The following is a 13,966-nucleotide window of genomic DNA, read 5'->3' on the forward strand; positions in this document are numbered from 1 at the left end:
ACCAACCTACCAAGTACATAGAAATAAAAACAGCAAATTAGGAACAACGAAGCAACAGAGGAATATGTACCAAATAAATGAACAAGATAAAACCCCAGAAGAACTAAGTGAAGTGGAGATAGGCAATCTAAACCTGATAAAGAGATCAAGGTAATGATCATAAGGTTGTTCAAAGAACTCTGGAGAAGATGAAATGAAAAGGGTGAGAAGTTAGAAGTTTTTAACAAAGAGTTAGAAAATATAAAGATGAACCGAACAGAGAAGAACACAATAACTGAAATGAAAAATACACTAGAAGGAATCAACATTATATTAGATGACATAAAGGAATGGATCAGAAAGATGAAAGATATAGTAGTGGAAGTCACTGAAGTTGAACAGAAAAAGGGAAAAAAAATAAAAAGAAATGAGGATAGTTTAAGAGACCTCTGCGACAACATCAAGCATACTAACATTCACATTATAGGCATTCCAGAAGGAAAAGAGAGAGAAAGGGGCAGAGAACATATTTGTAGACATAACAGCTGAAAACTTCCCTAACATGGGAAAGGATAGACATCCAGGTCCAGGAAGCACAGAGAGTCCCAAACAGGATTAACCCAAAGAGGACCACACCAAGACACACAGTAATTAAAATTGCAAAAATTAAAGATAAAGAGAGAATATTAAAAGCAGCAGAGGAAAAACAAGTTATGAACAAGGGAACTCCCATAAGGCTATCAGCTGACTTTTCAGCAGATACTCTGTGGGCCAGAAGACAGTGGCATGATATATTTAAAGTTAAGAAAGGGAAAACCCACAACCAAAAATACTCTACACAGGAGGGCTTTCATTCAGATTTGATGGAGAGATCAAAAGTTTTACAGACAAGCAAAAGCTAAAAGAATCCAGCACCTCTAAGACAGTTTTACAACAAATGTTAAAGGGACTTCTCAAAGCAGAGGGGAGAAAAAGGCCACAACTAGAAATATGAAAATTACAAAAGGAAAAAGATCATTGGTAAAAGCAAATATACAGTAAAAGTAGTAAACCAACCACGTACAAAGCTAGTAAAAAGGTTAAAAGACAAAAGTAGTAAAATCATCTATATCCACAATAAGTAGGTAAGAGATATGCAAAAAGATGTAAAACAAGATGCCCAACAGTAAACATGAGAGGAAGGAGCAAAAATGAGTTTGAACTTAAGAGATCAGGAACTTAAAACAGTCACATGTATATATAGATTGCAAGATATAAACCTCACAGTAAACACAAACCAAAAATCAACAATAGATTCACATGAACAAAAAGAAAGGAATCCAAAGATAATACTAAAGATAGTCATCAAATCACAAAGGAAAAGAATAAAAAAGAACTATATAACAACCCCCCAAAATTAACAAAATGGCAGTAAGTACACACCTATCCATAATTATTTTATATGTAAATGGACTAAATGCTCCAATCAAAAGACACAGAGTGGCTGAATGGATATAAAAACAAGACCCATATCTATGCTGCCTATATATACACACAATGGAATACTACCCAGCCTTGAAAAAAAAAGAATGAAATCTTGCCATTTGCCACAGCATGGATGAACCTAGAAGGTATTATTATGCTAAGCCAATTAAGTCAGACAGAGAAAGACAAATACTATATGATTTTACTTATATGCGGTATCAAAAAAAAAAAAAAAGAACAAACATAACAGAACAGAAACAGTTACAGATACAGAGAACAAACAGGTGATTGCCAGAGGGGAGAGGGGTGGGGGAAGGAAAGAATAGGTGAAGGAGATTAAGAGGTACAAACTTACACTTGCAAAATAAATGGGTCACAGGTATGAAATGATCACGTGGTGACCATTTTGAAATGTACAGAAATACCAATCACTATGTTCTGTAACAGGAACTAACATAGCGTTGTAGATCAATTATATTTCAAAAACAAACTCACTCATAGAAAAAGAGGTAAGATTTGTGGTTACTAGAAGCAGGGGATGGAGGGACGTGGAGTTGGATGAAGGCAGTCAAAAGGTACAAAGTTTTAAGATAAATAAGTATTAGAGATGTAATGGACAACATGGTAATTATAATTAGCACTGCTCTATGTTACATATGAAAGTTGTTGAGAGCAAATCCTAAGAGGTCTCATCACAAGAAAAAAAATTTTCTATTTCCTTAATTTTATGTCTATATGAGATGACAGATGTTCACTAAACTTATTGTGATAATCATTTCATGATGTATGTATGTCAAATCATTATGCTGTACACCTTAAACTTATTCAGTGTTGTGTATTAATTACATCTCAATAAAACTGGAAGGGAAAAAAAAGCATGTTATTTTCTTTCCTTTTCCAAATTCCCTTACGTCTTGCCTCTTTATGATACAAAATTTGTTTCTCAAGTACCTGTCCAAAATACAATCTTAAATATATTCTTTTGTTTTAAATCATTACTTACTGAATTATAAAGTAAAACCAATTTTTAGATAGTATTTTTAATAATATGTATTTTTTTGAAAAGGTTATAAAAACAACACAACATGGAAGATACATTCATGAAAAATTAAAACTACATATAATCTTATTACCTTAGGATAATTAGTGTTAATATTTTGATACCTACCTTCCCAATCCTGTTTATGAATAATGGGTTAAGACTCTTAAAATAGTGTTGTCCTCACTCTATAATCTACAGGGAAACATATGCTTTTCAGAAGAGGAGCTGAGGACATATTTGGCTATTTGAGAATTAGTCCATCTACAAATAATAAATGCTGGAGAGGGTGTGGAGAAAAGGGAATCCTCCTACACTGTTGGTGGGAACATAAATTGGGGCAGCCACTATAGAGAACGGTATGGGGGTCCCTTAAAAAACTAAAAATAGAGTTATATGAACCAGCGATTCCAGTCCTGGACATATATGCAGAGAAAACTATAATTCGAAAAGATAAATGCACCCCAATGTTCATAGCAGCACTATCTACAGCAGCCAAGACATGGAAGCAACCTACGTGTCCATCAACAGATGAATGGATAAGGAAGATGTGGTATATAGACACAGTGGAAGATTATTCAGCCATAAAAAAGAATGAAATAATGCCATTTGCAGCAACATGGATGGACCTAGAGATTATCATACTAAGTGAACTAAGTCAAAGAGAGGAAGACAAATATATGATATCACTTATATGTGGAATCTAAAATTAAAATGATACAAGTGAACTTATTTATGAAATAGAAATAACTCTCAGACACAGAAGACAAACTTATAGTTACCAAAGGGGAAAGGGGTGGGGAGGGATAAATTAGGAGGTTGGAATTAAAATATACACAATACTATATCTAAAATAGATAACCAACAAGGACCTACTGTACAGCACAGGGAACTATACTCAAAATATCTTGTAATAACCTATAATGGAAAAGAATATAAAAATGTTTTATATATATATATGTATACAAATATATGTGTGTGTGTGTATATATATATATATAACTGAATCACTTAACTGTACACCTGAAATTAACACAACATTGTAAATCAACTATACGTCAAAAAAAATTTTTTTAAGGGAAAAAAATAAACAATTCCACACACAGAAAAAAAAATTAATCCATAGATGTTAACTCGCATATACTAAATAAGACAGCCTGTACAACAGTTTAATGCCTAGATATAAACCTCATTATATTTAGACAGAGCAAACCAATGCTAAGATATTTTCTCTAAAGGAAAGCAGCAAGCAAGGTAATAATTAGATAATCGTTCATTTACTTTGATCAACAAATCAATGTAAATCAGGGTTGAAAAACTATTCTAAGAGTATCATTTCTCAATATGGATGAACATAGCATTAATATTCAGATTATTACTTCCATTACCCAACCATAGATTAACTAAAACTGCACTAACCACCTTTCAGTAAATATGGATCACAGTGATTTTCTTCTCTGCTCTCTCCCTGGGGATCTCTAGTTTCAAGGCTTTAAAAGAGATCTTGTATGCTGATGCTGATGACTCCTAATTGCAATCTCTAATCCGGGCCTATCTTTAGGGCTCCAGGTGAAGGTACCCAACTACGTCTCTGACATCTTTCTCTGGATATCTAACAGGCATCTCAAACTAACCTGCTCAATATCAAGCCCATGATTTTCTAGCAGATTAGTTACCACGCTATATTATTTTTTTTACAATAATTACCTCTCATGAAGCCATTTCAAGCGTAAACACTGAATAGCTAGAAATTAAGCTGTAAAAAAATTGAATGTATTCATTCAGATATGTGAGTGCCTACTACCGTGTTCAGTTAAACATTAGCTGAGCTCAATCAAATGCATTAAATGCAGCACTGAAAACTGAGACAGTGAGAACTCATTCAAAGGTAGAAAAGTCTATTAAAATATTTTCATCAAATTTACTGCTTCTGACCTGCTATAAATAAAACTTAAGGGTAACTGGCCTTCAGAGTTCAATTCACTGTCCGGATTTTTATCTTATGTTCCCATTTTTGGCTTCCACAATATAGAACATGTACCCAGGAATAAAGGACATAAATCCTACATATCCGTACTATTAATTCTAAGCTGGTGGTTCAGGAGTTTTGGTGCTTACTTCCTGGTTCTCAGAAAACTCCAGAAAATTAAGATTGCTCAGCAGCTGAGTTTTATGAAACTTCAGTTTGACATGATGAAGGAGGTCTGAATTTGCGGGGGGAAAATTATAGAGAACTAAGAGAAAACAAAGTTTTCCACGATTTTAATGTGTTTTGCTAGCAACACTGAAGTTCCAAATTTAAAGACAAAGTTCATTTAGCATTAGAATACTTAATATTGGAGCAGAAATGTCACTTCATAAATTCTTATTCCCACTCACATTTCTTCTTGTGAACTAATTCTTTAACAACTCATGCTCGATACATTTATTTAGAGAATACAAGTTCTTTAATTATTTTCATAAACAATCTAGCTGGTTGGGATAGTAAGCTGCATTAACATGTACTGGCTAACTAGGCAGGTAAGAGATAAGACATTTTTAAACATCACTAATAAAAAGCATCAATTAGAAAGTCTTAAATCACTATTCAACTGGCTCATATTTTTTAAAGTTTTTTTTTAAGATTCAAAGGCTAGTAAGAATTTCTAGCTACCCCCTCAGAAAATAACAACACTTCAAAGATTTAAAAACATACTTCAATCAGACAAAAACCAGAACATGTGAATTCCCTGTAAAATGTCTTACAATTAAGAGATTAGAGAAATTACTGAAATTTAGAATACATTCTCAATTCTGCAATGCTACACCTTAGGTATTAGTAACAAAGTTCTTAATATTTCTTCCCTTTTTTCCCCAAAAGCTTGTTAGTTCCTATCGGCATTAAAAAAACAACAACAACAACAAAAAACCTTTCTTTTATGATTATTCACTAGGATACTTGGAAAAAGCAGTATGAATCTAAAAGCTCTACAGGCAGACACACTCAGTATTAGCAATAGAATTTTCTTATAAAATCTCCAAAAGCCAACATCACTTCTCCCCATGCGGCTCAGAGGTTAAAACACGACACAGCATGAAAGGAAAAAAAAGAGGGTTCTGAAGGGACAGAAATTCACCACACCTTAAGGTCAGAGGTGATAGGCTATTTTCTAAACGGCCCAAACACTTTTATTAAAGTGTCACAGACATTTTTACTTGACCAAAACTGAATCTATTACAAATACAAAATTTTTAAACTTGTTGTACTAGTCAGCTGAGCGTTACCATTTTGTACTCCAGTAAGGGAAGGAAATATGTCTTTCTAAATTTAACACAGAAGTTTAACACAGTCTCACCAACTCGTGAGACAATGACAGTTTGGTATGTAAACTCACTAGGCATAATTTAAGCGCTCTTGGAAGAACACACTTAACTAAATGGTACACCAAGCACCATTCAAAATTGCCTTAAAAGGATTAGTGGTACCTAATTGACAGCTAAAGGAAACTACTTACCTAGTATGATCAGGCCAGGTGCAGGGAACCCTAAGTATTTCTTCAGCTATATTTGGTATTTATCTTGGATCATTTCTGTTCCATTTATTCTTTATCTCAGACTCTCACCTTTAGTTTCCCCATTGTTTTATTCCTACTTCTTCATTCCCCTTAATTCTGTTTACCTACTCCCTTATATGTTGGGATTGCTCAAGTTACCTTCCTTGGCATTCTTATCCGTTCTCCCTTCATTTTCGTTATCTCCCCACTCTAGGGACTTGATCTACCAAGTATACACCAGTACCTATGAAATTAAACTGTTAGGGCAAGTTTGTTTCTTGAGCTACAGGCTCAAATTTTCAAATGCCTACCTTTATATTCACCCACATGTAGATCAAGTACCTCTCCCCAAAACCATCTAAATCTGATTATATATTCCCCGTTCTAATTTGCTTTTCTGAATCCCATGTAACAGTTAATAATGCTTCAATTTACCTAGTCAACAAAGTAAACCCCAGGTGTCACCTTTAATTCTCCCTTCACACTCAATCTCCATAGCCGGCCAATGGTGAAGTCCAATAATTAAACCTGTAAACTGTTTCTCCAATCTGTCCTTTACATTCATGCTGCCACTGCTTGAGTTCTGGGCAATATCAACTCTTATCTGGTCTATGCAACAGCTCGCCTCTGGAATTTCCAAATGAGTTTCTTCCTTAAAAAGTATTTCCTATTCCCCTCATCATCTAACCACTCCCACCAGAAGCCTGCTTTCACACTAGTCCCAGAATGGTGACGGCTCAGAAAACTGACCCATCCCTCCACTCCTGTGGGGAAGAGAGTAGGGCTGAGCAAGGGCTGTGTTCTGCTGCTAAAAGACTGAAAACCACTAGGAGATAAAACCATGGCATTTAACAACTTTATAAGGCCCATTTACATGTTTAGCCTCAATATTACTTCTTCTTGAGCAATGATTTTCAAATTGCCCTTAGAATGGGTACCATACCAACCCAGTGATCACAACCAGCATTATAAATAAACTATACTACATGTAACAAGGGTAAACTGCTTCATGTTATCTTCTATTTCAAATATGAGTACATCATGATGTAAGATTTTTCTGACTGTGAATTAAAGTCACCAATGTTTGAGTTCTTTTTACTGACAAAAAGATGACCTTTCCCTATGTCTTACTAGTACTGTTCTCTCCCCTTCACCTATACATTCTTCCTTATTCTTTAATATTTAAGTATCTTAAAATTAAAAGATACAATTTCACCCTCATCACATTGGCAAAAATGTTAAAGTCTACCAAGTGCTCATGAGAACACTGGGAATCAGGGAGTTATTCAATGCTTATGGAAAAATTATTTGTATTTTTAAATGCAGCATTTCTTTTAAATAGTGGAAAAACTGGAAACAACCTAATTATCCAAACAATGGAATACTATATAGCAGTTAAAATGAATTAACATATATCAACACAGATAAATTTCAAAACCAATAGTGAATAAGAAAATTTCTAAAAAATAGACACATTCTAAAGAATATGATATTACTGATGTAACTTTTTAAAGACACAAAACAATATTAAAAATAAAGTCAACTTATACTTTACTAGCTGAGAAGATATTAATGTGCATAATATCTTAACTCAGAGCTTAAGCCATATAATTAAAAATATAGAAAAAGTGATCACAGTAAAAATAAATTATGTTATTTACAATTTCATGGCTGGCTACAGGCTCCCCCAGGTAAGCCTGATACATAGTGTAGGTTGAAAATCAGGGCTCTAAAACATATTGGTCAATGATTCTGTTAATGGTTAATTCCAGCTACTGTGATATTCAATCCTTTTACATCTTTATGAGTCTCCTATTTAACTGCAAATATTTACGGGAGTATACCTTAAGCCTCTATTTTCCAAGTTGTGTTCCACAGGATTATGCACCTCCCCCCCAAAAAAATTCATAGTCAAATAAAAATCATCTTTTGTTTAGGCTCATGTTTATCAAACATATTTAACCATGAAACCTCTTTCAGGGCACTCACATCAATAATCTCTACCTTAAGTTTTTAGCAACTAACATCTTTTGGAAGCCTGACAGCTGGAAATAAGGCCCTGGACTGGCAGCCTCGGGTGAAAGAACTAAAAATGTCTTTTTTTAAAATTCAGAAACATTTCACCACCTTTAACTAGTGGGGATGGAAAGGCAGAGAGGATAATGAGTAAGATACATTCCTTGCCCTCAACTCCAGAGAAGAAAATAACCACAGATAATATACTAAAATGGAAAGGTCAAAAACATATGTATTATGAAAATACAGTGAAGAATACCTAACATAACCTTGGTGGCCAGAGAGAGGCCCAGCAAGGTTACCAAGCATGGCTTCCTGTGAGAGTAATGTGTAAGCTTCACCTCACAGCAAGAACAGGAATTGGCTAAAAGATGGAGGAGCATTCAAAGCAAAAGGGGCTACAAAGGTAAAGACAGTGATAGATGCAAATCAAACTACCCTGAAATACCATTTTTCACCTACCAGGTTGGCAAAGACCCCCAAAGTATGCTAAACTGTTTATGAAAAAACAAGCACTTTCATATACTGCTGGTGAAGGTATACACTGGCACAGCCTCTAAGGGAAGCAATTTGGCAATACCTATTAGAATTTCAAATCCATATACTGCCTGACTCAGCAAGTCCAGTTTTAAGTATTTTAGTGTTTGATTCATTAACACAAATATTATTCATTACACAGTGTATTTTAATAAGCTAAAGCATGTGCACACAGTAAGTACTATATACATACTATTAAAAAAAAGAACAAGGTGCAGAATAGCTTAAATAATGTTATCATTGAGTAAAAAGGGATGGGATAAAGAAAAAAAATATTTCACTCTGTTGATCTGTATGTATATATTATTTCTGGAAGGAAAAACAAGAAATTGATTAACATTGGTTACTTCCAGGGACAAAAACTGAGTGCCCGGTGACAGGAATAAGAATAAGACTTTTCATTGCGTACTCTTCTGTATCGTTTACATTTTGAACCATTTTAACGTGCTACTGATCCATAAATAAGTTAATTAAATAAGCACAACATCTAATGGAAATCAAAGCAGTTTGAAATCAATGGAAAATGAAGTTCTAGACAAGAACTGATTAGAAATGAAGCTCAAGAGGTGGACAGGAGTCAATTCATGAAAGGCCTTGGTTTAGCACGCTAAGGATAATAAAGGTTCACCTACAATAATGTTTCTCGAAGTCTGATCTGGGGACCACTTGCAAACGTGGAGAGCTTGTTAAAACTGCAAAGCCCTGGACAAAGCATCAGCAACCTTAAGGGTATGGTTCAAAGAGGCAGAGTCTGGGAGTTCTCCACAAACTGAATCTTTATATTGAGGGGGATGAGAATACGGTTCAGGTACCTTCATTCTAACGAATCCCCTGGGTGACTCTATAGGTTATAGGGAGCTTCTGAGGGGTTCTAAGCAGAGGAGTAAAGTGGCCAGATGTTCACTTTGGATAGACCATTCTGGTTCCTGTGTCTGGAAGATTTGAAAGGAGTGAGGCTCCGTTAGAAGGCTCTCTGGCAGTACTCCAGATCATGTTCTTTAATTTGATAAATACTCATATTGCATACACGACACTCATTGCACATGTGGCAAAAATATTATCTACCCAAGAACTACAACCTAAGCTACACCAGTGTTTTAAGGAAACTGAGTAAGGGAAACAAAATCCAAGGCACAGCAACTCCCAAATCTGCTAAGAAGGCAATAACTAGGAAGAATGTAAGCCAATAATAGAGGGACCACTAAATGAAATTATTCCATCCCATTAGGAAGTTAAATTTTTTTTTTTTTTTTTTTTTTTTGCGGTACGCGGGCCTCTCACTGTTGTGGACTCTCCCGTTGCGGAGCACAGGCTCCAGACGCGCAGGCTCAGCGGCCATGGCTCACGGGCCCAGCCGCTCCGCAGCATGTGGGATCTTCCCAGACCGGGGCACGAACCCGTGTCCCCTGCATCGGCAAGCGGACTCTCAACCACTGCGCCACCAGGGAAGCCCAGGAAATTAATTTTTTTAAAAAAACTAAAACTGGAAACCGTTAAAGGGGGTTGCTTCTGGGGTTCTAAGACTTGGAGTCGGGGCAGAGAAGGGTGGAAACTGCTCATTTTTTATTTGGTATGTATTAAAATATTTTGAAATGAAACATTCTCTTTGGCCAATAAGGCATGTTTATGACATCAAAACCCTTTCCAATCAGCTTTGATTCACCTAAAGGTCTAGTTTGTGAGTGTCATCGACCCTGTTAATATAAGCTCCACATCCACCAACAGCTACATCACTTATGATGCAAGTAAACTGTAATAATAGTTCAATTAGCCCTTGCAAAGTCTTGAGCCAGTAGATGTAAAATCACTGACTAGAAATCCTCTATTCACAAGTCAAGTCACTGACAGGTTAGGGGGAAGAGAAATGCAAGAATTAAAAATAAACCAATGTAAAACCAATATGAAAGAGCAAATGAAAGTCAAACTTTGAGCCAGTCTGTACATGCTTTATCAGCTAAGAAGTATTTCCCCTAATTGTTTAAGTTTCTACAAAGTTAGAGAACCACAAGGCTTCGGGGTATGAAATTATACTGGCACTCCATCCCTCTTCTTCCATTTGCATTTTAACAAGTAACCTAACAGAGATCTATTTTGCCACAAAACAATCACCACCACCACAGCAAAAGAGAACCCTCTGATACAAAACTTCAGGTTACCAGGACACCACAGACATAGCCAGCCACGGTGCCAGAAGACTCAAGTAAGCACTTGGCCACTTTCTTTTATACCCAATTCACATGATTCATATACCTTAGTATCTTTTACCCCAGGAAAACAGCAAACAGTATTAATCATCGTATCATTCCTATTACAGAATCCCATTTCAGAACAACTTCACACAGTCTAGTATTATTTGGTCTGTTCCTGATCTCTGGTCCGGGCTCCACCTAATACTATGCCATTCTGAATACTGGCCTTAACGTAAATGATAAAACTCAAATCAGGAAGAAACAAATCCAGTAAAATGTAATTGAAATGATAGCAACAACAACTATTTCAAAACTGTGTTCTACAGTCCAGAAGTCTTACTTCAAAAGTTTCCTTATTCCAAACAGCATACTTAGCAATAGGCAAATATTTACCTATTACAGATTTCTCTTCAGATACTCAGAGTGGGTGTACTAGGTAGTTCGATTTTTAAAGACTTGATTTGCCTTACATTTAAAAAGTTTGGATTAGTGTCAATCTAGTTCAGAGGTCCAAGAATTAATCTAATTCAGATGCCACTCATGTTCTTGAGGTCTTGTAAAAGTTCTTCAGTTTTAAAATACCAGAAAGGGCCTTGGAGGCTACCTAGTCCAATCCTAGTATTTCACACACTGAACTAGGTGAAAGCACTTTGGAAACGACAGCACAACACAAAAAGTATCGCTGTCACCAAGGAGGCCCACGGAAGTTAACCACAGAGAACCTGGGCCTGGCTCCAAGCTCCTGACCCCCAATCCCACACTCTGAACATGCCAATCAAGTATACTATTTTTACTTGTCGTGAGAGGCTTCCCTAAAACTGTATGAAGAACATATTTATGCGTATATGGCATCCGACAACTTCTAAAACGTAGATCTGCAAAATCAGGAGTACAACCCATAGGGCGCACCTCTTTCCCAAATCAGAAACGCTTGCTTCAGACATTTTTATTCCCTGCCTCACCCTCAACTTCACTCCCTAACACAAACTCAACTACTCTGACCTCCTGCTCCAACTGTTTGCTGATTTTCTCTTTAAATGATGCAAATGTTTTCTATAAATCGTTACCTTCAAACACTAGGGAAAAGGAGAGAAATCTGCACCTAGCATGGCGACCCGATGAATACAGGGGCCCTCCTCAATTAACTCATTAAACAGTCAAGAAGTTAAATGCTGAAAACAGTCAGTACTTAAACAAGGATGATTTACAATTTCATTTTGATACCTCCACAAAATACTACCAAAAGATTGCTGATGATGACGAACCAGAAGTTCAGAACAGGCTGTCTACTCTTGCACAGAATTCTACAGGATTATGGTTACAGGCAATTTATTCCAAAGCCTTTGGGTGCAGTGTCAACAATTAGAGATTTCCAATGGAGATTTTTCTGGACATACTGCTCATGGTAGCATCATCACTCTCGTTTCCTTAAAGTGGGTGGGGACATGGGATCAGAAGTTCCAAGAATAAGAGTGAAGGCAGATAATATTCAGGGTTTTTTCCCCCCTTAGGTGTATTTATATACTTTGCAGAGATATTAATAAATATCTATACCAAATATAGTCTGTTGTGGAGGCACTACTATATTATATAGACCTAGACGCTGTATTTCATAATTACCCTGTTTACCTGCCTTTTGTCTGGACCTTTCTACTTAACAACATACATTCAAATTTTCCCCGCTGCTCTGCCCAGCACTGGAGACACGTGAGCTTTGGAAACAAACTCCTGGAACCTTGTCTGAGAACCACGTTCCAGCGCGGAAAAGGCTCAAGCAGACCGGCTCCCCGGAGTGCCCAGGCCTGGCAGTCCTGCCCAGTAAAAGGGGGTGTGTCTGCGGTACCACAGCCTCTTTTCCTCTGCCCACATCGGCGCCCAGGGGCTCCCTTTCCCCCGGGGCGGCCTGCGGAACGATTCCCAGAACCCCTCCCAAAGTCACGGCCGAGCCAGTGAGCGAACCAGCGCCGGGCCGAGGCACAAGGGCGGGGGCCGCCGGGACCCACCAACTGCTTCAGGTCCTCCTCAGAGAGCTCCGCGTAACGGTACCGCTGCTGCTCGAACTCGTACCGGGTGGTTTTGGCCACCACCACCACCCGGGACGGGCGGAAGCCGCCGTCGGGGCGGCTGCCACAGCCCGCCAGCTCGCGCGGCTGCCCCTGCCCCAGGTGCCGCCGGCCGCCGCCGTCACCGCCGAGCCGCGGCCGCGCGGCGGGGCCTCCCGCCCCTGGCCCCCTCAGCGCCGCTGCCCGGCCCCCCGCCACGCGACGACAGCTGCCCAGCAGGAAGCCTCGGTAACAAGTCATCGTCGGCCCGGCAGCAGCTGCAGGCCCGGGCTCCCGCCTCCGCTTCCAGCCGCCAGCAGTGCGCGCCGCTCGCGCCGCCCCGGCCTCTACGTTCCAGCCGGGCGGGCAGAGGTTAAGTGCACAGCCGTGCGTGGCCGGCGCCGCGAAGGGGACGTGCCCAGACGTTGACGGGGGCGGGGAAAGCCGGGCGATTGGGAGTCGGGAGAGCCCTCGAGAGGGAAAGGTGGGCGGGGAAAAGCTGGAGGCCTCCAGGTGGTGGGTTGTGTTTGTTTGGGAGCCTTTTCCATCGACGCCTGCGCAGTAGCCGCTTCCCCCGCCCGGGGACCGACCGCCAGCTCCACCCCTTTCCCCCCGCGGTCTCCACCCTCCCCCAGGCCACCTCTGCCAGCCAATCAGAACCCGCAGCGGTTTCGGAGGCCGAGGGGCTCCAGGGATTGGCTGGGCCGGGGGAAGGGCTGGAATTCTATTTGGTGTTGGAGCTGAACCTAGCTGGAACTGATCTGAGGCTGCGCCGGCCCTGCGAGTGCGGTTTAAAGGGCTTGGCGGGAACGTGCGGGAGGCCGCAGCTTCTTGCTCGGGGTCAGTCCTTTTTTTTCTGTTATTGCACATAAGACTAGACTCTTTTATTATTGCACATAAGACTTGACCCTTTGTTCGTTCATTCAGCCACCTCGTATTGGATGGCTGATATGTCCAGCTCTGGGCCAGGGTTTGAGGTGACGGACTCAGGACCAGCTGCACAATTTGCGGGGCCGAGTGCAAAATGAAAACGCAGAGTCCCTTGTTCAGAAAGTGATAAGAATTGCAAGAGGGATAGAGAGCAGTAAGCCGAGCACCGGGCTCATTTAAGCATGGTATCCTGTGGGACTGCGCAGGTGGTACATCTGCTAACCTCCAAAAAACTAT

General features: G+C 39.1%; 1 protein-coding gene across 2 annotated transcripts in view; it reads right to left on the bottom strand.

Annotated features, from left to right (window-relative positions):
• NADK2 (NAD kinase 2, mitochondrial) overlaps positions 1-13,165 on the bottom strand; it is a 46,256-nt gene extending 33,091 nt beyond the window's left edge. For both annotated transcript variants that reach the window (XM_060091634.1, XM_060091633.1), the window contains exon 1: positions 12,761-13,165. In XM_060091634.1, the coding sequence (XP_059947617.1) occupies positions 12,761-13,060 (300 nt within the window). In that variant the 5' untranslated portion in view covers positions 13,061-13,165. The remainder of the gene's footprint in view (positions 1-12,760) is intronic.
• Positions 13,166-13,966: the final 801 nt, after the last annotated feature.

This window comes from Mesoplodon densirostris, chromosome 3, assembly GCF_025265405.1.
Source record: "Mesoplodon densirostris isolate mMesDen1 chromosome 3, mMesDen1 primary haplotype, whole genome shotgun sequence".
NCBI classification, from domain to species: domain Eukaryota; kingdom Metazoa; phylum Chordata; class Mammalia; order Artiodactyla; family Ziphiidae; genus Mesoplodon; species Mesoplodon densirostris.